At 70.4% G+C, this 22,768-nt stretch overlaps 1 protein-coding gene across 6 annotated transcripts; it reads left to right on the forward strand.

Annotated features, from left to right (window-relative positions):
• Positions 1–6,677: 6,677 nt before the first annotated feature.
• DPYSL5 (dihydropyrimidinase like 5) lies at positions 6,678–22,433 on the forward strand. Of its 6 annotated transcripts, none has more exons than XM_074582301.1 (13): positions 6,678–6,792; positions 11,420–11,684; positions 12,761–12,919; positions 13,651–13,830; positions 13,924–13,992; positions 14,176–14,220; positions 14,375–14,450; positions 14,633–14,789; positions 16,319–16,460; positions 16,857–16,999; positions 17,101–17,308; positions 18,618–18,786; positions 20,730–22,433. In XM_074582301.1, the coding sequence occupies exons 2-13, from the start codon at positions 11,424–11,426 to the stop codon at positions 20,813–20,815; spliced, it is 1,695 nt and encodes a 564-aa protein (XP_074438402.1). In that variant the 5' UTR covers positions 6,678–6,792; positions 11,420–11,423; the 3' UTR covers positions 20,816–22,433. The 6 variants fall into 6 exon arrangements, with proteins under 6 accessions (XP_074438402.1, XP_074438403.1, XP_074438405.1 ...); XM_074582302.1 differs by lacking the exon at positions 6,678–6,792 and adding an exon at positions 6,852–6,926; XM_074582304.1 differs by lacking the exon at positions 6,678–6,792 and adding an exon at positions 7,065–7,089.
• The last annotated feature ends 335 nt before the right edge of the window (positions 22,434–22,768 follow it).

The following is a 22,768-nucleotide window of genomic DNA, read 5'->3' on the forward strand; positions in this document are numbered from 1 at the left end:
GGACGGGGGACGAGCAGGGGGGCGGCCCTGGGGGCCCCCCCACCTCCCCACCGCGTTTGGTGCTACCGGGGGGGTTCGGAGGCCCCTCTGTCGGTGTGGGGAGCTGAGCCGGCGCGGGGCGGCCGCGGCGGGGGGCTCCGCGGGGCCCAGCTTTGCCGGGTGGTAAAGGAGGCGAGGCGGGACGTGGCCCCCCCGCCCCGGCCCCGGGTGCTGAGCCGTGGCTGCAGGCTCTGGCTCAGTCCCGGGGCCGGGTCTGGCACGGGACTGCTGCGGCGGTGGTGGGCGGGAGCCTCGCACGGCTGCGCCGCACCGGGTGCAGGCGCCGCGTGGCCCCGCAGCACTGGCTGCGGGTCCTGCGGCATCGCACGCGAGCCTTGCGCAGCCCTGCAGCGCCGCTCGCAAGTCCTGCAGGGCTCGGCGGCACCAGCCGCGGGTCCTGCACCGCTCTGCGGCGGCAGGCGCAGGTCCTGCATGGCCCACGGCGCGAGGCACAGATGCTGCACGGCCCTGCAGCATCGCACGCGAGTCACGCGGAGCCCTGCAGCACTGGCTGCGGGTCCTGCATGGCCCTGCAGCTCCGGCTGCGACTCTTGGCATGGCCCCGCAGCCGCTGGGTGCTGGTCCTGCATGGCCGCGGCGCCGGGTGCGAGTGCTCCACGGCCCTGCAGCGTTTGGGTGCTAGTGCTGCGCAATCCTGCAGCACCGTTGGCGAGTCCTGCATGGCCCTGCAGCACCGGGTGCAAGTGCTACGTGGCCCTGCAGCACCGTCTGCAGGTCCTGCACGGCCCTGCAGCATCGCATGTGAGGCGCGCGCAGCCCTGCGGCACTGGCGGCGGGTCCTGCATGGCCCTGCAGCGCCGGCTGCGCATCCCACGTGGCCGCGCAGCAGCGTCTGCAGGTCCTGCGGGGCCCCGCAGCAGGGTTTGGGGGTCCCAGCGGACCCCGCGCCGGCCCGGCACAACCCTGCGGCGCTTCCCTGGGACCCTCTCGGCACCGCGGTGCATTTTGCGGGACGGGTCCCAGCGCTGGGTGCCGGCCCGGTGCGGCCGGCGGCTCCTGCACCCGTCCCGGGCACCCGCGGTGGGATGCCTGGAGCCGGTGCCGGAGCTGGTGGCAGCGGGAAGCGGGTTCCTGTCCCGGCACAACTGGAAGGGCGCCGGGCTCGGCAGTGCCGGGGGGTGCGTCGGCGGCTCCGCGGCGGGTGCCGGTGGCGGTTGGGACCGTGGGGACGCCTGGGGAAAGAGTTCAGTTTTTAACGTACCTGATTCATGTCTTTTTTTGTAAAACAAACAGGCAAAATTTCGTTGCACAGCCCTTGATGAGACAGTAAAAACAACAGGAATAAAAAAAAACAAACCACAACCTAAATTCCTTAAGATCCGCCGAGGGAGTAGGTGACAAACACGGTGCTAAAACATTTTATTAAAAATATATATTGTTAAATTAAGTCTGCTGTCTGGACAATGACTGTTTGTTTTGTTTTCTTGTAGTGGAGTTTCAAAGAGCACTATTATTTTACTCTTATATATTATTATTAAAAAAAAAAACGAGAAAAAAAACCAAAAACAAAAAAAAAAAAAAACAAAAACAAAAAAGGCATTTTAACTTTGTACTTGAAAACTAAACGAGAGATTTCATGTGTTTTAGCCTAGACATTGAAGTAGCTGACGCTTAACTATTTGTGGGGAATCCTGTACTCATCCCGAGGAATAAGTGCGTAGCCCGGTTCCCTCCTCCCCTAGGATTTGGCTCAGCCCCTGCCCCACCGCCACATTCCCGGCAGCGCCGGCGCCACCGCGGCCCCTGGCCCAGCGTCCCCGGCTGCTCTTCCCCCCGACCCCGACTCCTCGCCCCCTTTTAATTTTCTACTTTTTTTCTCTCTCTCTCGGTTCGTTCCTTCCGTTTTTTTGTTGGTTCGTTTTTTTAGGGTCGCTTCTCTATTTATTGCCGCTGAATACTGTGCATTTCACCGTATGGTTCTGGCCCGCGGGGCTTGCCCGGCACTCGTTGTATCTGTGTAAGTATTGCTCGTGACATAGCTGTTCTGAACTAATTAAAGGTCAATGCGTACAGCAGATGTAGAAAGTCTGTCCGTTCCGCTTCCATCCCATCCTCCTTTTTTTTTTTTTTTAATTATTTTTATTTTTTTTTTCCTTCCTTCGGTGCCCAGAAGAGTATAATGCAGACGAGCTCCTTTCTAATGTACTTGTGCTGGAGAACACTTGAATAAATGTACTGTTTTTGTGCAAAAAAAAAAAAGAAAAAAAGAGGAAAAAAAAAAAGAGACAAAAAAAAAAAAAAAAAATCCCAGCTCCCTGCAGTTCCTGCGCTCTCTGTGCTCTGCGCGGGGGGGCCGACACGGTGGGCGGGGGGGCCGTGGGCGGGGGGGCTGGCTCTGGTGGGTGGTGGAGTCCAGGTGATGGTGGGGCCTTGGTCAGCGGTGGGGGCCCGGTGGGTGGGAGGTGGGGTCCCAGTGGGTGGGGGGGTCCCGGGAGGCCCTGGGGGCACAGAGGGCGGTGGGATCTCGGCAGGTGGGGGGGTCCCAGTGGGTGGTGGTGGGTTCCTGATGGGTGCTGGGGTCCTGTTGGGTCGTGGGGTCTCGGCAGGTGGGGGGGTCCCAGTGGGTGGTGGTGGGTTCCTGATGGGTGCTGGGGTCCCACTGGCGTCCCGGTGGGTGCTGGGGTCCTGGTGCAGGTGATGGGGTTTCAGTGGGTGGTACGGTCCCCGTGCAGGTGGTGGGGTCCAGGTGATGGTGGGCTTCCAGCGGGCACTGGGGTCCCAGTGGGCGGTGGGGTCCTGGTGCATGTGGTGGGGTCCCAGTGGGTGGTGGGTTCCTGATGGGTGATGGGGTCCCACTGGCATCTCAGTGGGTGGTGGGGTCTTTGGGATTTCAGTGGGCGGTGAGGTCCCAGTGTGGGTCATGGCGTCCCAGTGGGTGATGGGGTCCCAGCAGGTGGTGGGGTCCAGGCGACAGTGGGGTCCCAGTGGGCACTTGGGTCCCAGTGAGTGATGGGGTCCTGATGGGTGGTGGGGTCCCACTGGCGTCCTGATGGGTGGTGGTGTCCAGGTGACAGTGGTGTCCCAGTGGGATCCCAGTGGGCGATGGAGTCCTGGTGGTGTCCGTGGGGTCCCAGCGGGTGGTGGGGTCCCAGCCCTGGGTGCGGGGGGCGGTGGGCTGAGCCCAGCTCCTGGGGCAGGGCACTGGGGGCTTCACTCGTGCGGTGCCGGGGTGTGGGGGTGCAGAGCCCCCAGCAAAGAGGGAGCCCCCCATTTCTGCCCCACGAGCAGCTCCTGCCTCAGTTTCCCCTCCAGCCAGGTAGTGCCAGGCGGGTGACGAGGCTCCTGGGGACCCCCCAGTCCCTCTGCCGGACCCCGAGGTGGCCCAGGGGACCCCTTGTGGGACAGAGCCCTGGAGAGGGGCTGGTGGGGGCGAGGGGCTGGGTGGGTTGTGGGGACGGGGACGGGATGGTGGCAGGGACGGGCTGCGGGGGCACGCGGGGACACTGGGGCTGAGCCGGGGGCTGGGCCTTCAGGGGACCCCCAGGCCAGGAAGAACACCCACCCCCCACGATTTGGGCTGCCCAGGGACGGGCTGGGGCTGGGGAGGGCAGGGACCGGTGACGAGTGCCTGGAGGTGGGCCTGGAGGAGAAAAACTGCCCAGAATGGAGGAGAACCGAGCTGGGGCTCTCCTGAGACACCCCGACCCCCCCCAGAGCAGCACCCAAGGGTGCCCAGGGGCTGCCGAGGTCCTTGTGAGCACCCCTCCTCACCTCCAGAAGGTGACGGGGACAAGGAGGGACATCACTGACGGGTGGAGAACGGCCGATGCCCTGCAGTGCTGCCTCCAGCGCTGGGACCACCGACATCAGAAGGACACGGAGCTGTTGGAGCGGGGCCAGAGGAGGCCCCGGAGATGCTGGGAGGGCTGGAGCCCCTCTGCTGGGAGGACAGGCTGAGAGAGCTGGGGGGGTCCAGCCTGGAGAAGAGAAGGCTCCGTGGAGACCTTCCAGCCCCTGCCAGTCCCTCAAGGGGCTCCAGGAAAGCTGGGGAGGGACTCTGGAGCAGGGAGGGGAGCCATGGGACGAGGGGGAAGGGTTTTACATGGAAAGAGGGGAGATTTGGATGAGATATTGGGAAGAAATCCTTTGGTGTGAGGGGGGTGAGCCCCTGGCCCAGGTTGCCCAGAGAAGCTGTGGCTGCCCCATCCCTGGAGGGGTTCAAGGCCAGGTTGGCCGGGGCTTGGAGCAACCTGGGCTGGTGGGAGGTGTCCCTGCCCAGGGCAGGGGGTGGCACTGGGTGGTCCTTAAAAGTCTCATCCCACCCAAATCTGTGACTCTGCCATGACCAAATCCACAGGGGCAGGTCACTCTGCTCGGGGGCTGAGCTGCCACCAGCGGGACGGAGCCAGGCGGGAGGAAGGGGACAGTGGGGACTCAAGGCCAAAGGCAAAGTCCTGCCCTGGGCGGGCAGAGCCCTGGCAGGGACACGGGCCGGGGACAGCGCTGCTGGGGGGGGCCCTGGCAGACACAACCTGAACCGCAGCCCCCGGTGTCACAAGGGGGACACCAGCCGCAGGGACGAGCCCAGCCGAGGGCCACCACGGTGCTCCGGGGACCGAGGACACACCGAGGGTCGGGGCTGTGCCGGGTTGGGGCAGGGACCTGATGGGGTGACACAGACGGGGTGGGACAGGGACAGGGGGTGGGATGGGGAAGGGGCAGCAGGTCCCTCCATCTGCTCCTAGTCCCCCCCCCGGTACTGGGGGGCCCCAAGGGACGTATCCTGCGCCCAGGGTGACCTGTGCCACCGCTGCCCCAGGCTGCACGCAGGGCACGGGGCGGGGGGTCGGGGAGGGGGGGGACAGCATCGCTGTGTCCTCCTGTGCCCCGTCCCCACACGCTTGCGAGCCGGGGGACACGGCAGTGGGCTGTGCCGGGTGGGACTGGGGGATGCTGGGCTGTACTGGGTGTTACTGGGAACCACTGAGTGTTACTGGGCGCTACTGGGCTGTACAAGGTGTTACTGGGAACCACGGGGTGTTACTGGGCGCTGCTGGGCTGTATTGGGCTGTACAAGGTGTTACTGGGAACCACGGGGTGTTACTGGGCGCTGCTGGGCTGTACAAGGTGTTACTGGGAACCACGGGGTGTTACTGGGCGCTGCTGGGCTGTACTGGGCTGTACAAGGTGTTACTGGGAACCACTGGGTGTTACTGGGCACTGCTGGGCTGTGCTGGGCTGTACAAGGTGTTACTGGGAGCCACTGGGTGTTACTGGGCGCTGCTGGGCTGTGCTGGGCTGTACAAGGTGTTACTGGGAACCACGGAGTGTTACTGGGCGCTGCTGGGCTGTACAAGGTGTTACTGGGAACCACGGGGTGTTACTGGGCGCTGCTGGGCTGTACTGGGCTGTACAAGGTGTTACTGGGAACCACTGGGTGTTACTGGGCACTGCTGGGCTGTGCTGGGCTGTACAAGGTGTTACTGGGAGCCACTGGGTGTTACTGGGCGCTGCTGGGCTGTGCTGGGCTGTACAAGGTGTTACTGGGAACCACGGAGTGTTACTGGGCGCTACTGGGCTGTACAAGGTGTTACTGGGAACCACGGGGTGTTACTGGGCATTGCTGGGCTGTACTGGCCTGTACAAGGTGTTACTGGGCTGTACTGGGCTGTACAAGGTGTTACTGGGAACCACGGGGTGTTACTGGGCATTGCTGGGCTGTACTGGGCTATACAAGGTGTTACTGGGAACCACTGGGTGTTACTGGGTGCTGCTGGGCTGTGCTGGGCTGTACAAGGTGTTACTGGGCTGTACTGGGCTGTACTGGGTGTTACTGGGAACCACTGGGTGTTACTGGGCACTGCTGACGGGGTCTGCCGGGCTGTGCCGGGCGCTGCTGGGTGTTACTGGGCTGTACTGGGCTGTACTGGGCTGTGCTGGGTGTTACTGGGCTGTACTGGGCTGTACTGGGCACTGCTGGGAGGGGCTGCCATGGGTGGCCGTGGGGAAGCCGTGTGATGCCACGGGGGGGGGGAATGGGTTGTCGGGAGGGGCTACGGGGGGGTCTATGGGGGGGGGGCTGTGGAGAGGGGACGGGGGAGGTTGGGGGGGACCACGGCGGGGGGGGGGGGGCATGGAGAGGTGCCATCGAGTGCCCTGGGGGGCGAGGGGGCCCGGGGTGGGGGGACATGGGGAAGGTCCGGGGGGGGGAGGGTCCGTGAGGGGGTCCGGGGGGCAATGTGGAGGTGCGGGGGGAGGGCCCATGGAGGGGGGGGGGTCGGGGGCGCTGAGAGTCGGGGGTGTCCGGGGGGGTCCATGGGGGGTGATGGGGGGGTCCGGAGGGGGTCCCATGTGAGGTCCGGGGGCGCGGGGGGTCCGGGGGGGCCCATGGGGGTTGCCGGGGGAGGGTCCTTAGGGAGGTGCCGGGGCGCTGTGAGTCGGGGGTGTCCGGGGGGGGTCCCCTGGGGGGGGTCCCATGGGGTCCGTCGGGGGTCGGGGGTTACCCGGGGCCGCCCCCGCGCGCCTTTGTGCCGGCTGCTGTCGCCATGGCAACGGCGCGGGCAGGTGGCGGCCGCCGGGCGGGGTCCGGGGCGCCGGCCCCGCCCCCTGCACCTGTCAGTCACCCGCGCGCAGCCCACCCTGCTGGGGGGCCGCTCTGCCTCGCCCACAGCGGGGGAAAACGGGCGGCGATTGGCCGAGGCGGCGGTCAGGCCCCGCCCCCGCCGCGCAGGTTTGGGTGAGAGGCGATCGCGCACCGGGCGCAGCCGGAGCGGGAGCGGAGCGGAGCGGGAGGTACCGGGGGGGGGGGGGGGGTGGGTCACGACGGAGAAGGGCGGGGGGCCGGGCCGGGCGTTCCCTCACCTTCCCACACCGGCGGAACTTGACTTGTCGCGGCCGTATCGCGACGGGTGGGACAATCGCGACAGGTGCGTGTATCGCGACAGGGCGGTGGTGTCGCGACAGGCGGGGAGGGGCTCGAGGGGCTGGGTGTGGCGGCGGGGCCTCTTCATCCCCCCCCTCCACACCCCCGCCCCACCGGGCCCCGTTTCTCTCGTCGGCGCCGTGTCGCGACCGGGTGTGGAGCAGCAGGTGCCGCGGGGTGCGGAGCAGCGGGGACCCCGGGGCGGGGCGGGGGGGCGTCGGGGGCGGGGGGGCGGGAGGGAGGGCAGGGGGGTCCCGCCGGGCCCGGCCCATTGTTCGGCGGGGGCTCCCGGGCGGCCCCGCCCCGGCTCGGAGCATCCTTTGTGCTGGGCGGCACCGGGGCTTTGTCTGCGGGGCCGCCCCGGGGCTGGCGGGGCCGGCATCCCCCCTCCCGTCCCCCGCGCCCCCCCGGGACCCGGGACATCCCCCCGCTGAACGCCGCGGCCGCCCCCGCAGCGGGGGCGGGCAGCCCCGGGGACCCCCCCGCAGCCCCGGTCTCTGCCCGGGGTGGGGTGGGGGGGGCTGCGGGACCCCCGGGCGCGGTGCCCGCCGTGCCGCAGTGCCGGGGACCCCGTCGCGGGGCGGGGGGACCCACCCGGCCCCGCCGCGGTGGCAGCGCGCCCCGCGCGGGTGTGGCCGCGGTGACAAGGTGCCCGCGGGGACACGCACCGGCACCGGCTGCTGGCGGGCCCCGGCACCCCGGGCTCGGCCCCTTCGCCCCTGGAGCGTGGTCCCCCCCCCGCCCCGGTCACCGAGGGGCAGCCCGGGCCTTCACCTCCCAGACCCACAGACCCCCCCCCCGCGGCCCCATCCTGACCCCTCCCCAGACCCCCAGCACCCCCGTATCCCTCCAAACCCCACCCTGGACCCTCCTCAGACCCCGAGCCCCCACACCCCAACCTCTGTATCCCCCCTAAACCCCATCCTGGACCCTCCCAGCACTCCCATACCCCCCCCAACCCTACCCTGGACCCTCCCCAGACCCCAAGGCCTCCGCAGACACACACAGCCCCATATAACCCCCCCCAAGCCCCACCCTGGACCCTTCCCAGACCCCAAGGCCCCTTCCAGGACCCCCCCCCAGACCACCAGCATCCTCATATCTCCCCCAGACCCCATCCTTGACCCTCCTCAGATCCCCAGGACCCCCATATCCCCCCCAAACCCCACCCTGACCCCCCCCCAGACCCCAAGAACCCTACTAACCGCCCCCCAAGGCCCCTCCCTAGATGCCCATATTCCCGTCGTTGCCGGGGGGGGCTGTCGGTGGGACCCCAGCAGTGGGACAGGGGGCCACTGGAGCGGGACACCAGCTCCTGCTCTGGCTGTGTCCCAAACGGAGCCGGGGAGGGGTCCCAGGGGGTCCCAGCCAGCGCCCAGGCGGGGTGGGTGGGTGCCGGGGCTCTCACCGTCGCAGACAAAAGCAGGGGGCGGTGGGGGGGGCCGAGGGTGCGGGAGCAGCCCCCCAAGCCTCGCCTCCCCGCACAATGCGGCTCTGCCTGCGGCCGCGCCGCAGCCCCTCCACCCCGGCACAAAGGCTCCGCAGCCCCCTCCCCTGCCCCCAGCCCCAACAGGTGCCCCCCCGGCAGCCCCCACCGGGGCATAGGGGTTCTTTTGTCCTGCCAGGGTCACAGCTGTCCCCGCGCCCCAGCCCAGCAGCTGGGGGGGCCACCAACCCCCTGCCATGGCCGCCGTGCTTTTGTATGCCGCCCAGCGCCGCTGCGGCCCGTCACCTCCTGGGGCTCGGCCGGGCCACCGGCAGCGCCCAAGGACGGCCAAGCCGGGGGCTGGCACAGTGGCGGGGGGTCCCCGAGGGTGCTTGCGGCCCCCCCCCCGGCACTGACGCTGCATTTCTGCCCTGCCCAGGGAACCTGTTGTCTCGCCGCTGCTGCCGGCTGTGCCACCGCGCCGCTGCGGCTCGCCGGAGAGAGCCCGCGTGCTGCCGGGTCTGGCTGTGCCGTGCTGGCACCGCAGCACGGGCTGGGGGACAGGGAGGGGGCACAGCCCTCGGGGGTGCTCGGTGTGAGCTGGGGGGGGGCGGACTGGGTGTGAACTGGGAGGAACTGGTGTGCCAGGCAGTCCATGGTGGGCACGGGGACTGGAGCGGTGGCTGGCGGTGATGGCCGGGGGGGGTGGCCGGCTGGCGGGGGGTGGCCGGCCGGGTCCCCGAGGAGGGGGCAGGAAGGGGGTCCGGTGGGGGGAGCGCGGTGGTGGCAGCGTGGGCGGCTCCGTGGTGGCCAAGGCCGCAGGCGGTGGGTCCAGCTGCCAGCCCTTGTCCCTCCGCCGCGTCCCACCCACGCCGGGCTCGCCCCCGTTCATGTCCCCAAGCGATGCTCTGTCCCCACCGCCACCCTCTGCCACACTCCCCCCGCTTCCACCCCAGCCTGGGGGGGCCCCGGGGTGGGTCAGGTCCCATCCCCGTCTGTGCAGCACCGACACAGTGACTTGGGGGGGGAGGGCACGGTCACTGGGACATGGCTGTGGGGACAAGTGCCATCCGCTGTCCCACCCGTGCCGGGGGGGCTCTGCACGGCACAGGGAGGGCTGCGGCACCGCTGTGAGCGGGCGCAGGCTGCCTCCCCCCGCGCTGCCGTGCTCCAGATCCGTCCGTCACGGCAGCCCTCTTTCATCTCGGGGTGCCACGCGCCACCACCCTCCCCCTGTACCCCCATTTCTGTGCCACGTGAGGACCGTCCTGCCCGGCCCAGCCCTGCCCGGGGGTCCCCGGGGGGCTTGTGGCTCCTGCGGGGGCACCACCATGGCTCCGGTGGTCCTGAACCCCACCAAGGTCGGTCTCTGTCTCCTACATCTCGCCCCATCCTGCTGCTGCTGGCGCGGGGGCTCGGCAGGTCTCCACCTGGGACTGTCCCCTCCTCGTCCCCAGCAGCGCAGCCGTGGGTCCCTGTGCCCCCCCAGCACAGCCCTTGAGCGGGGCAGCAGCTTCCCTGTTGCCTGCAGCAGAGCCCGGGGCTGGGGGGGGGCAACGGGGGGCAGGTACAGGCAGGGGGCTGGTGCCCGGCGTGCCATGGTGGCCCAGCATCCCGCACGAGGAGCCCCTGCCAGCGGGAAGGTCGCTGCCGTCCCACCGCAGCCCCTCAGGGACCCGTTTTTCTCTGCCATCCCTTGGCAGCCAGCACAGCCGTGCACGGCGGCGGCATTCCTGGCAGGATGGGGGGGCTGCGTTTCCCAGGAGCCGTGGGACCACCGGCAGGACCCCGGGGAGAGACCAGTGGGACGAGGCACAGGCTGGCACTGCCGTGGCAGGGCCCTGGTGCCAGCGGTGGCCTGGGATGGGCACAGCCCCTCGCCCTCCCCGGGAGGCTCATTCCGGCAGCGCCGGGAATGCTCAGCTGCTGCAGGGCCCAGCTCGGGCCCGCCAGCCACCGTCGTTCCCCGCCAGCTCCCTGGTGGCCCGGGAAGCCATTTGCCACCGAACCAGCATTCCACTTGGCAGCTGGGAATCGCTGGCACCTGCTCGGGACAATCGGATCATGCCCCTGCCACGGCATCCTCTGCCCCATGGCACTGTGCTGGCCCTGGTGTCATGGCAGGAACAGCGTGCGCCCTGCCCGTCTGGGGGTCCGGGGACGCTGGGGACGGGTGGGTGCCAGGGTCCTGATCACCCCGCTGCCATGGCTGGTGCTGCGGCGGCTCTGCGCCGCGGTCGTGCCGGCGTGGCCGGGCAGTGCCATGCCCTCCCTGGCCTTTGTCTGCAGGAGGGGAGCCATGCCTGGCACTGCTGGGGTCCCTGGGGGGGTTCCCTGCAGCGGGGTCCCTGGGGTGGGGTCTCTGATGGGGTCCCAGCCCACCTCGCACCCTGGGGGGATGCGCAGCCGTGGCGTGCCGTCCCTGCTCAGACGGGTCGATCGCATTTGACCTTCATCTGCCAAATGAGTTATAGATCGTGTCGGGGGGTGCCCCGTGTTGCTGGGGGTGGGGGGAGGCAAAGGCAGCGCTGAGGCAGTGGTGGTCGGGGGGGTCCGGCAAAGCTGGCACCGTGCGGGGCCATGGGGCAGAGGTCCCGGCGAGCGGTGCCAGCCCCAGACACCCCATGGTGCTGCCGGGACCGAGGCGGGCAGCCTGCCCCAAAGATGGGTGCTTGCCCCCCAGGGAGAAGCCTGGCAGCGTCCCCTCGGCACACACAGCACCAGCAGCCGGTGCTCAGCCCCCTCCTTTGCCCCGGGGTCCCTGCCCGCAGCCGGCTCACGTCGCCGGAGCAGGGGGGCTCAGCGCCCGGAGTCCCCCCCGCCCCTCTGCGGATTTCCCGGGATAATCCAGTGTTGACATGGTGCGGGGCGGGGATGGGCATGGCGGATGCGCAGCCGCGGCACTGCCAGAGCCCTGACCGTGCTGGCAACAGGAATCCCCGTGGGGGCAGCGCCGTGCCAGCCCGGGACCCCCAGGGCGGGCAATGGGGGTCACCACCCCCAAACCCCGGGGGGCTGCGCGGGACGGGGGCACCCTGCGGCCACCCCGGGGCTGACGCTTGCCCTCGCAGCGCCATGCTCGCCAACGCGGCCACCATGCGGATCCTCATCAAGGGGGGGAAGGTGGTGAACGACGACTGCACGCTGGAGGCGGACGTCTACATCGAGAACGGCATCATCCAGCAAGTCGGGCGCGAGCTGATGATCCCCGGCGGGGCCAAGGTCATCGACGCCACCGGCAAGCTCGTCATCCCCGGCGGCATCGACACCAGCACCCACTTCCACCAGACCTTCATGAACGCCACCTGCGTGGATGACTTCTACCACGGCACCAAGGTACCCCCCCCCGTCCCCCCTGAGCCCCCGGCGGGTGGGTTTCTCCCAGCTCGGGGTGATGGAGGGGTTCGGCATGGAGCATCCCCAGCCGAGGAGGGGATGCATGACAGGCGGGAGCATTCGGTGGCCAGGAGCTGCGTGGTGTGGGCCGGCTCTGCCCCGGCACTGCCAGCTCCCCAGCAGCCTGGCACAGCACCGCCTGTCCCCATGTTCAGTGCCATGCACCGGGTGCCGCTGCCGGGGGGTGTCAGGGGGCCGGCGCGGGCTCGTCCCGGGGCCAGCTGCCTCCAGCACCCTGCACACAGCAGCCATTGTGCCGCGGCGGTGCTGGCTATGCCTGGCCCCGGGGAGCCCGGCAGCCCTGGGTGGGGGGCTCAGCTCGGCAGCGGAGGGGCTGGGGAAACGGTGCCGTGCCGCGGCACAGCGAGGGGCACGGAGATGTGCCGCAGGGCAGGGGGCCGGCGCAGCGGCCGCAGGCACCCCGCTGCCGTGCCTTGCCCCCCGTCGCACCGTGCCGCCGGCCTGCGCCAGCCCGCGAGGGCCGATTGGTAAAGGAGCTTTGGGGATTAGCGGGGCCGGGTGAGCTGGGGACGCCGCCGGGAGCGACGGCGCCCGCCCTGCTGCCCACGCCTGCCACGATGCTGGGGGGGCTCCCTGCAGTCCCCGCACAGCCGGGCACCCCCATCCCAGATCGGGCCCTGCACCGGGGCTGCGGGGGCTGCGGTGCCCAGGCAGGGCATCCCCCGGGCACCCCGAATCCAGCGGTTGGTGCTGGGGGGAGGGGGGGGGGGGCAGTCTTTGCTGCTGCCAGCGATAGGATGGGGCTCTCCAGATGTGTCGTGCGCCCAGATGTGCTGCTGCAACCAGGCAGCGCTGCGGGGGGGCGGTTGCACCCCAGGGTGATGTAGAGTGGGGGTTCCCTGCCCGGCTCAGGGCCCCCGCTTGCCCTGCTCGTAGCCAGGCAGGATTAGTGCCGCCAGTGGCACGGGCAGCACTGGGGGTCCTGGGGGCCATTTCCCAGTGGGGTGAATCCTGCCCACCACCACCGCTGTCCCCCCCCTCCCCGTGACCCGCAGGCAGCCCTGGTGGGAGGGACGACGATGATCATCGGCCACGTCCTGCCGGACAAGGAGACCTCGCTGCTGGACGCCTACGAGAAGTGCCGCAGCCTGGCCGACCCCAAGGTCTGCTGCGACTACGCCCTGCACATGGGCATCACCTGGTGGGCGCCCAAGGTGAGTCCGGTGGCCACGGCATGGCCACGGTACGGCACTGCCACGGCACCGCCGGTGCCCGGGAGCAGCTGCCGGGGCTAATTCCCGTCCCCGCTGATCCCATTATCTGCTCGTCGGGGTGGGCTGGGCTGAGCCCCCGCGCTGCCTTTTGAGCTGCCTTGATCCGGGCTCAGTGGGGCGGGGGGTCCCCGTGGGGCCGAGCCCCTCGCCGGGGCGGGGAGGGTGCTCCTGATCCATGGGGGGGACCAGGGGGACCGGGCACGGCGGTCCCAGCTCGGGGGGGACCCTCCTATCCTGCAGCACGACCCCCGTGAGTGCTGGTCCTGCTCGGTGCCCGGACCCCCTCCCACGGCGCGGCTCAGCCCTGCGATCCCCACCGGAGCTGCAGGGAGACCCCAGCCCATGCGTACCCCAGCCAGACCCCCCCCCAGGCAGAGCAGGGGACGGAGCGGGGGCACCCCCAGGTGCAGCCCAGCACCGGCACCCCGGGGATCCGCCAGGTCGCAGCCCAACGGCCAGCAAAATCCCCCCAGCATCTGTCGCTGCCCAGATCACCCCGGGCCACGGGTTCAAATCCTGCATCTCGCGTCCCCGCGGGCGGTCCCTGCCCCACGGTGGGGGGCACCTCACCCCATGGCTGGGGGGAGCATGTCCCGCTCCTGCCCACACACCCCAGAGCTGCCGTGTCCCCCACCACCACCGTGCTGACCCCCCGTCCCGTCCCGGCGCAGGTGAAGGCGGAGATGGAGACGCTGGTGCGGGAGAAGGGGGTGAACTCCTTCCAGATGTTCATGACCTACAAGGACCTGTACATGCTGCGGGACAGCGAGCTCTACCAGGTCTTCCGCGCCTGCCGCGACTTCGGGGCCATCGCCCGCGTCCACGCCGAGAACGGCGAGCTGGTGGCCGAGGTGAGCGCCGGGGCGGCACGGGCACCGCGCGCACGCCACGTGTGTCACCGCCACCCACCCCACAAAACCCTGACACCCCCTTCTGTTCCCCAGGGAGCGAAGGAGGCGCTGGACCTGGGCATCACGGGGCCGGAGGGCATCGAGATCAGCCGGCCCGAGGAGGTAGGTGACCGCCGGCGTCGTCACCGCGCAGGGGGTGGCACGCTGACCGGGATGCTCCGGGGCGTCCGCGTGGCTGGCATCACCCGTCTGTGCCACCCGTGCCCCCGTTTTCACACCCACCCTCACACCGCCGGGTGCGTGCCGTGCCGTGCCGTGCATGTCACCGCCCTTCTGTCCCCGCAGCTGGAAGCCGAGGCCACGCACCGCGTCATCACCATCGCCAACAGGGTGAGCGGTCCCACAGCCGAGGGTCCCTGAACGAGCTGGGGGTGGGCGCCCCGGTTCCATGGGGGGTCCCCGCGCCCCTGCCGGGGCGCGGGGACCCCCCATGGAGCCGGGGCGCCGCGGTGACGGTGGCACTGACCCCCCCCTCTCCCCGCAGACCCACTGCCCCGTCTACCTGGTGAACGTCTCCAGCATGTCGGCGGGGGACGTCATCGCCGCCGCCAAGATGCAAGGTAGGGGTTCCCAGGGTGGAAGCCCACCCCCCACCCCCACCCCCGGCTCATCCCAGAGCAGGATGCGACACACGCGTGCCCCTCGCACGCCCGCCCCCAGCCCCACGCGTGTGCCTCCCTCCCTCCCTCCCTCCCTCTCCCCCCAACCCCCCCCCCCACCCCCTCCCCCCAACTCCCGGCAGGGAAGGTGGTGTACGCGGAGACGACCACGGCGCACGCCACGCTCACCGGGCTGCACTACTACCACCAGGACTGGTTCCACGCCGCCGCCTACGTCACCGTGCCGCCGCTGCGCCTCGACACCAACACCTCCGCCTACCTCATGAGCCTGCTCGCCAAGTGAGGCACCGACACCCCCTGCAACCCGAGCCCCCAACCCCAGCCCCCCGGCACCCCACACCCAGGGCACGGTGGTTTCCGGGCATCCCGGGTGTCCAGCGCGCACGTTCCTGGCACCGTGCTCCCCTGGTGACGTGCTCTCCAGACACCCCGTCCCTCTGGCATCCCCCCTTCTCGGGTTACCCGCCAGGCACCCCGCGTTCCTGCCACCTCGCTCCCTGGGCACCGGGCTTTCTCCTGCCCGGACGCTGAGCTCCGTCGGGGTCTCGCTCTGCGGGTGCTGCGTCTCCCAGGCACTTGCTGAGCGCCTGAGCTGTTGGGTGCAGAGCTCCCCGGGCACCCCACCGCATGGGCACCCCACTCCCTGGGTGCTGAGCTCCCCTGGCACCCCACTGTATGGGTGCTCCCTTCCCCGGGCACCCCATGGGTACCCCATTCCATAGGTGCTGAGCCCCCCGAGCGCCCCAGTGCATGGGGATCCCCCATTCCCTGGGCACCCTACTGCGTGGGGACCCCCCATTCCCTGAGCACCCCGCTCCCGGGTGCACCGTTCCCTGGGTGTTGAGCTCCCTGGGCACCCCACTCCCTGGGCACCCCATTCCCTGGGCACCCTGCTCCCCAAGCGCTTTACTTCCCGGGCACCCCAATCCCAAGTCCCGAGCTCCCTGGGCACCCCAATGTGTGGGTTCCCCATTCCCTGGGCGCTTTGCTCCCCGGGCACCCTGATTTCAAGTACTGAGCTCCCTGGGCATCCCCCTGTGTGGGTGCTGAGCTCCCCGGGCACCCCACTCTCTGGGTGCTGGGCTCCCTGGGTACCCCACTGCACGGATACCCCATTCCCTGTGTGCTGAGCTCCCCGAGCACCCCACTGCGTGGGTGCCCCATTCCCTGGGTACCCTGCTTCCCGGGCGCTGCGTTCCCTGGGCGCTGAGCTCCCTGGGCATCCCAACGTGTGGGCGCCCCATTCCCTGGGTGCTGAGCACCCTACTGCATGGGGGTCCCCCATTCCCCGGGCACCCCGCTCCTGGGCACCCCATTCCCTGAGTGCTGAGCTCCCTGGGCATCCCACTGCTTGGGGATCCCCCATTCCCCGGGCGCCCCGTTCCCTGGGTGCTGAGCTCCCTGGGCACCCCAATGTGTGGGTACCCCATTCCCTGGGTGCTGAGCACCTCACTGCATGGGGATCCCCCATTCCCTGGGCACCCCGCTCCTGTGTGCCCCATTCCCTGGGTGCTGAGCTCCCTGGGCACCCCAATGTGTGGGTACCCCATTCCCTGGGCACCCCACTCCACAGGCACCCTACTGCATGGGGGGGTCCCCCATTCCCCAGGCACCTCGCTCCTGGGCACCCCATTCCCTGGGTGCTGAGCCCCCTGGGCATCCCACTGCATGGGGATCCCCCATTCCCCGGGCGCCCCGTTCCCTGGGTGCTGAGCTCCCTGGGCACCCCACCGCGTGGGTGCCCCACTCCCCGTCCCCCCTGCTGCTGGGTGCCCTGAGCAGCGCTGCCCCGTCCCCCCCCCCTGCAGCGACACGCTGAACATCGTGGCCTCGGACCACCGGCCCTTCAGCCCCAAGCAGAAAGCCATGGGCAAGGAGGACTTCACCAAGATCCCCCACGGCGTCAGCGGGGTGCAGGACCGCATGAACATCATCTGGGAGCGCGGCGTGGTACGGGGGTCCCCACACCCCCCCTGCCCCCAGGGACATGCTGGGACGGGGCTGTGCCCCCCCCACCCCGCCCCAGTGCTCCGGGGCGGGGCTCAGCGACGGGTCTGGCTTGGGCTGAGGTGGCCCCAGCTTTGGGGTGGGGGGTCCTTTCCCCTGGGCCGTCCCGTGGCGGGGGTTTGCCCTCTGGCATGGGGGTGGGCGAGGGGCTCCCCAGTGCAACCCGGTGGGTCCCAGCAGGAGGCACGGCCCCAGCATCGCCCCCCAAGGTTTTGGGGTGGGCAGCACAGGGCTGGGGGTGGTGGGGGGGGGGGGTCACAAGCCCCTGGGCACGCTGTGGGGCGGGGGCAGGATGGGGCCCGGCACGTCCCTCACCCCCCACCCCGGCTCCGCCGGCAGGTCGGGGGTAAGATGGACGAGAACCGCTTCGTGGCCGTGACCAGCTCCAACGCCGCCAAGATCCACAACCTCTACCCCCGCAAGGGCCGCATCATCCCCGGCGCCGACGCCGACGTCGTGGTCTGGGACCCCGAGGCCACCAAGTAGGTGCAGCCGGCGGGGGGGGGGGGGGGTGTCACCGGGGAGGGGGCTCCCCGTGCCACCGGGCACCCCCTCACCACCCCGTGTCCCCCCGCCCGCCCAGGACCATCTCGGCCAGCACCCAGGTGCAGGGGGGGGACATCAACCTGTACGAGAACATGCGGTGCCACGGGGTGCCCCTGGTCACCATCAGCCGCGGGCGCGTGGTCTACGAGAACGGCGTCTTCATGTGCGCCGAGGGCACCGGCAAGTTCTGCCCGCTCCGCTCCTTCCCGGACTCCGTCTACAAGAAGCTGGTGCAGCGGGAGAAGGTACAGGGGCAGGGGGGGGCGGCGGGGACGGGGCGGGGGGGTCGGGTCTGTGCCGCCCCGGTGCCACGCCGGGTACCAGCCTGGAGCATCACGCAGCGGGATGGGGAGGGGGACGGATGGCAGCAGCCGTGGGGGGTGAGCGCCGATGGGGGGGGAACCCTGCGGGTGGGTGTATGGTCGAGGACCCCCCCCAGCTCCCGCTCTTGCCTGGGCGATGCCCACGTGCCAGCAGGGATGAGGGTTTGGGGACAGTCACCCCCGGTCACCCTGACACGTGCGTGAGGCGCATGCCAACTCTCGGGACCCCCCCGCGCCCCCCCCGCCCCAGGCTCTCTGCCCTTTGCTGCGTCTCCCCCTGCATCCCCCCCCACCCCACGGTGGTCCCTCAGCTCCCGGTGACCCCACGTGCCACCAGGGCAGGGACACGCGGGGCTGGGTGTCCTGGTTTGGGACACTGGGGCAGGAGGGGACCCTGGGGCATGTGTCCCCCCCACCCTGGGGCTGCAGGGCAGGTCTCGCCCACACTCTGGGGGGGCTGCAGAAGCCCCTCTTTGCCCCCCCCATGCGCCCATCCCCATCTGCACCCCATTGCTGACCCACTGTGGGCGCAGGGCACGACCCTCCCCCCCCCGCGCACTTGCAGGTCCCCGGGGCTGTGACGCCCGGGACCCCTCGTGTCCCCCCACCTTTCGCCAGTCCCTGCCCGGCCGTGGGGGGCACACCAGGGGGCTCGGTGCGCTGCTGGTGCTGCGAGGGAAGGGGTCGGCTGGCGGGGGGGGGGAGGCTGGCACCATCCCGGGGAGCTGGGGGCTGATGCCCGGCGCCGGGGTGCCCGGATGGAGCCGTGTGTGGCTGCGGGGGGCGGGCACGGGGCAGGGTCCTGCGTGTGCATGGGGGGCATCCCCCGCCTGCACCGGGTATCGCTTGCGCCTCGCTGGGGGCGGGGGCGGGGGGGGGTCAGCATGGCATCGCCGGGGGCGAGGGGCTGCGCTGCCAGGGTCACCCGCCTCCCCCAGCCCCTGGCACCGCTCCGCACCGGCACCTCCTGCACCGGGGGCCCCGCAGCACGGCCGGCATCCCGCCGAGTGCCCCCCCCCGCCTCCCCACGCTGCCGCCCCCTCCCCACACCGCAGCACGCCCTCAGCCCCCTTCCTCCCCCCCCCCGACCCAGCCAATCCGCACCCCACCGTAGGGCAGTGGCACCCCCAACCCCGCTCCCACCCTGGGCATTCCCCCTGCAGCCCCCTCCCCAAGCTGACACACCCCCCCCCACCCCCTCTCTCTCTGCTTTTTCTTTCCCGTGGGGCAGAGTTTAAAGCTGCGGGGGGTGGATCGCACCCCGTACCTGGGGGACGTGGCCGTGGTTGTGCATGCCGGGAAAAAAGAGACGGGGACGCCCCTGGCCGATACGCCCACGCGCCCCGCCACGCGCCACGGGGGCATGAGGGACCTCCACGAGTCCAGCTTCAGCCTCTCCGGTAAGAGCGGGGCCGCGGCGGGGGTCCCGGCAGCCCCGCATCTGGTGGCTCTCCGGCGCCGGTTGGCCACTTGCCACCGGTGTCCCTCCTGCCACCCCAGGCTGTCCCCATCACCCCCTCGGAGTGTCCCCGGGGTGTCCCAAACCCTCGCCCAGGTAGCCCAAACCCCCCCCCCAAGGGTGTCCCCACCACTACATCGGGTTGTCCCAACCCCCCCGCTACGTAGCCCAAACCCCCTCCCCAGGGTCTCCCCCTGCCACCCCAGGGTGTCTCCATCACCCCCCCAGGGTGTCCCCCTGCCCCACCCAGTTGTCCCAACCCCCCCCCCCCCCCCCAAGGTGTCCCCATCAGCCCCCAAGGTGTCCCCATCAGCCCCCAGTGTGTCCCCGTTGTCCCCCCAGGGGTGTCCCCATTACGACCCCAGGTTATCCCAACTCCCCCCCCCCCAAGGATGTCCCCATCACCCCCTCCGAGTGTCCCCCTGCCACCCCAGTGTGTCCCCATCACCTTCCAATGTGTCCCCCTCACCACCCCAGGGTGTCCCCACCCCCCCCCCCCAGGGTGTAACCCCCCCTCTCCCGGGCAGGGGGCCGTGCCACCCCAGTGTCCCTACAGCAGAGTAGGGATCAGACCCCGTCCCCGTCCCCGCAGCCCCTCCAGCCCCGTCCCGTCCCTCCGTGCACCGTGCGTGGCGTGGCTGTGTCTGGTGGGGGACACCGTGCCGTGCCGGGGGGGCCGGGGCGGGCAGGACTGAGCCAGCTCATGCGTTGCGTTTGTCCCCGGTGGGTGCCGTTGTCCCCGGGAGCGGGACCGGAGGGATGGGGGACATCCCACCGCGCAGCCCCCGTGGCACTGCCCTGCGCCAGGCAGGACCGAGCCGGTGCCGTGCCGGGGCAGGAGCGGGGCTGGCCCCATCCCGCTCCCTCTGCTGCGGCGCGGTGCCACGCTCACCGCAGCTCGGTGCCGGGGCCAGCAGCACCGGGGCTGTTCCCTGCCGGCACCCGGCCCCGTGCTCTCTGGGGTGTCGCCGGCGTGGCACCGGCGCTCCGGTGCTCGCCACCGCATGTGGCACTGAGCAGGTGGGAGCGGGGTCAGGGGGACACGGAGCACCCCCTGTCCCCACGGTGCCAGCCGAGGGCTGGGACCTGGGACCCCACGGGGCTGCTGGCCTCACTGGGGCTGCCGGGGTAGCCATTGGGTGCTCAAGCCGGTGCCAGGGTGGCTCTTGCCCCAGTGCCGGGGTGGCCATCAGGCGCTCGCCCCAGTACCAGGGTGACCCTCGAGTGCTCGCCCCAGTGCCGGGGTGGCCTTTGGGAGCTTGCTCTGGTGCCGGGGTGGCTCTCGCCCCAGTGCCAGGGTGGCCATCGGGCACTTGCCCAGGTGCCGGCGTGGCCATCAGGTGCTCGCCCCGGTGCCAGGGTGGCCATTGGGCACTCATCCTGGTGCTGGGGTGGCTCTTGCCCTGGTGGTGGGGTGGCCCTCAGGTTCTTGCCCTGGTGCCAGGGTGGCCATCAGGTGCTCGCCCCGGTGCCAGGGTGGCCATCGGGCACTTGCCCTGGTGCTGGGGTGGCTCTTGCCCCGGAGCCGGGGTGGGTGGCCATCAGGCACTCACCCCGATGCTGGGGTGGCTGTTGGACTCTCACCCTGGTGATGGGTTGGCTCTTGTCCCCGTGCCGGGGTGGCCATTAGGTGCTCACCCTGGTGCCAGGGTGGCCGTCGGTTGCTCGCCCCGGTGCCAGGGTGGCTCTTGCCCTGGTGCTGGGGCGGCCATTGGGTGCTCATTCCGGTGCCAGGGTGGCCCTCAGGCTCTCACCCTGATGCCGGGGTGGCTCTTGCCCCGGTGCCAGGGTGGCCGTGGGGTGCTCGCCCTGGTGCCGGGGTGGCCGTCGGGCTCTCGCCCCGGTGCCGTCAGCCTGACGCCCGCCCGTCCGTCTGTCCGGCAGGTTCTCAGATCGATGACCACGTTCCAAAGCGAGCTTCGGCCCGGATTCTCGCTCCCCCCGGAGGCCGGTCGAGCGGCATTTGGTAGAGCCGGGGACCTGTCCCCCAACTGAGCACCGGGCGCCGGCCCCGCGCCGCCCCCCCCGGGACCCCGGCGTCGGCGGGGCTCCCCTGCCCGGGGGGGGTCCCTGCCCGGCGGCCGCGGGGCCGTGCCGGCAGCGGGAGCCGTGGCCGGCGGGCTATGGGGGGCCGGGGGGGCCGCGGCACAGGCCGGCGGGAGGGGGCCGGCCCCGGCCCTTTTCTGTTTGCACGTTGGGTTTGGATCCGTGAGTTTTTGACTTGTCTGTGCATCCCGTGGAGGTAACTCTGAAGTGGTTTGTGTCACTAGCGTTAGGGGAGACAGGGACCCCCGCACCCCACTCCGCACCCCCCACCCCGCCCCCCGGCCCCGCGCGGGACGCGTCAGCCCTTCCCGCGGCGCGCACACGCGTGTGCGTGGTCTCGGTGAGAGGCACGCCGCACACGCATGCGCACACGTGTGCGTCCCTCCGTGCAAGGTGCCAGCAGGCTCCTCACCGCCACGTGCGAGTGCACACGCGTGGGCCAGGCCCTGCGTGCTCTCGGTGAGATGTTCACAGCACACACGTGTGTACACACGCGCGCGTTTCTCCATGCAACATGCCAGCAGGCTCCTCACTGCCGCACATGTGTGTGCGCACGTGTGTGTCACCCTGCACGGTCTCAGCAAGGTGTTCACTGCACACGTGTGTACACACATGTACATTTCTCCATGCAACGTGCCAGCAGGCTCCTCACCGCCACACGTGCATGTGCGTGCACACGCGTGTGTCACCCTGCACGGTCTCAGCGAGGTGTTCACAGCACACGTGTGTACACACATGTGCAATTTTTCATGCAAGGTGCCAGCAGGCTCCTCACTGCCACGTGTGTGTCACGCCATGCGTACTGTCAGTGAGATGTTCACAGCACACGTATGTACACACATGTACATTTCTCCATGCAACGTGCCAGCACGCTCCTCACCGCCACACGTGCATGTGCGCGCACACACGTGTGTCACCCTGCACGGTCTCAGCGAGGTGTTCACTGCACACACGCATGTACCTGCATGTGCATCCCTCCACGCAACATGCCAGCAGGCTCCTCACCGCCGCGAGCGTGCGCACACGTGCGTGTCAGGCCGTGCGTGCTCTCAGCGAGGTGTTCATTGCACACACGTGCGCGTCCCGTGCAAGGCGTCCCCCTCGCTGCCGCGTGCGCGGTCTCGGTGAGCTCCTCACTGCGCACACCCGAGCTGGCCGCGTGCCCACGCGTGTGCACACGCACACACGTGCCCCATCCCTCCGCCCCCGCCGGGAGCACCCCGTCCCTCCAGCGCGGGGACGGCGACGCTCCCGAGCCCCGGCCGCGCGTCCCCGTCCCGGCGGGGTCCCCGTCCCCCCGCCCGCGCACTGGTGCTATGGGGCGGGCGCCCCGCTGTCGTTCCCCCCCCGCTGTCCCCCGGGGTCGTGTCCCGTGTGAGTTGTTCCCTGTGCACTTTTCCCCTGGGTGGTCCCTGTAGGTGTGCGGGGGCCGGGGGGGGGGCGCAGCCCTGCGCGGGGGTCCTGCCCCCCCTCCCCGGTAGTTGCGTTCTGGCCGCTGTAGGACCCCGCAGTTCGTCTCTGTTTGCTCATTAAAGCCCCTTCACCGCGCCCGGCCTCCGCGCCTGCCTGGGGGGGTCGGGGGGGTTCTGCGTCACCCCCAACCCTGCTGGGGGCCGGGACAGTCCCCACGTCCCCCTGCGCCCCCAGCCCTCAGCCCCCACCTCGCTGCCCCCCGGGGCGGGGGGCTCAGCATCCCCCGAGCGCGGTGGGGGGCTGTCAGTGGGGAGGGGGACCCCCGTCCCCCCGGGAGCGAGAACACGCGTGTGCAGGCACGGACAGGCCAGGTCAGCCCCAACCCCTGCGGGACGCCCCGGGGACACGCGTGGCACCACCGGGTCCGGCGTGTGGCCACCGGGTCCCCACCGCTGCTGCAGCGG

The sequence above is a fragment of the Larus michahellis genome, chromosome 3 (genome assembly GCF_964199755.1).
Source record: "Larus michahellis chromosome 3, bLarMic1.1, whole genome shotgun sequence".
Classification (NCBI taxonomy): Eukaryota; Metazoa; Chordata; class Aves; order Charadriiformes; family Laridae; genus Larus; species Larus michahellis.

Coding starts and splice junctions, on each gene's coding strand:
- DPYSL5 (XM_074582299.1), top strand. CDS start 10,929: ATGGGGCAGAGGTCCCGGCGAGCGGTGCCAGCCCCAGACACCCCATGG. Junction 12,920..13,650: donor TCACCTGGTGGGCGCCCAAG/GTGAGTCCGGTG, acceptor GTCCCGGCGCAG/GTGAAGGCGGAGATGGAGAC. Junction 16,461..16,856: donor TCATCTGGGAGCGCGGCGTG/GTACGGGGGTCC, acceptor CTCCGCCGGCAG/GTCGGGGGTAAGATGGACGA.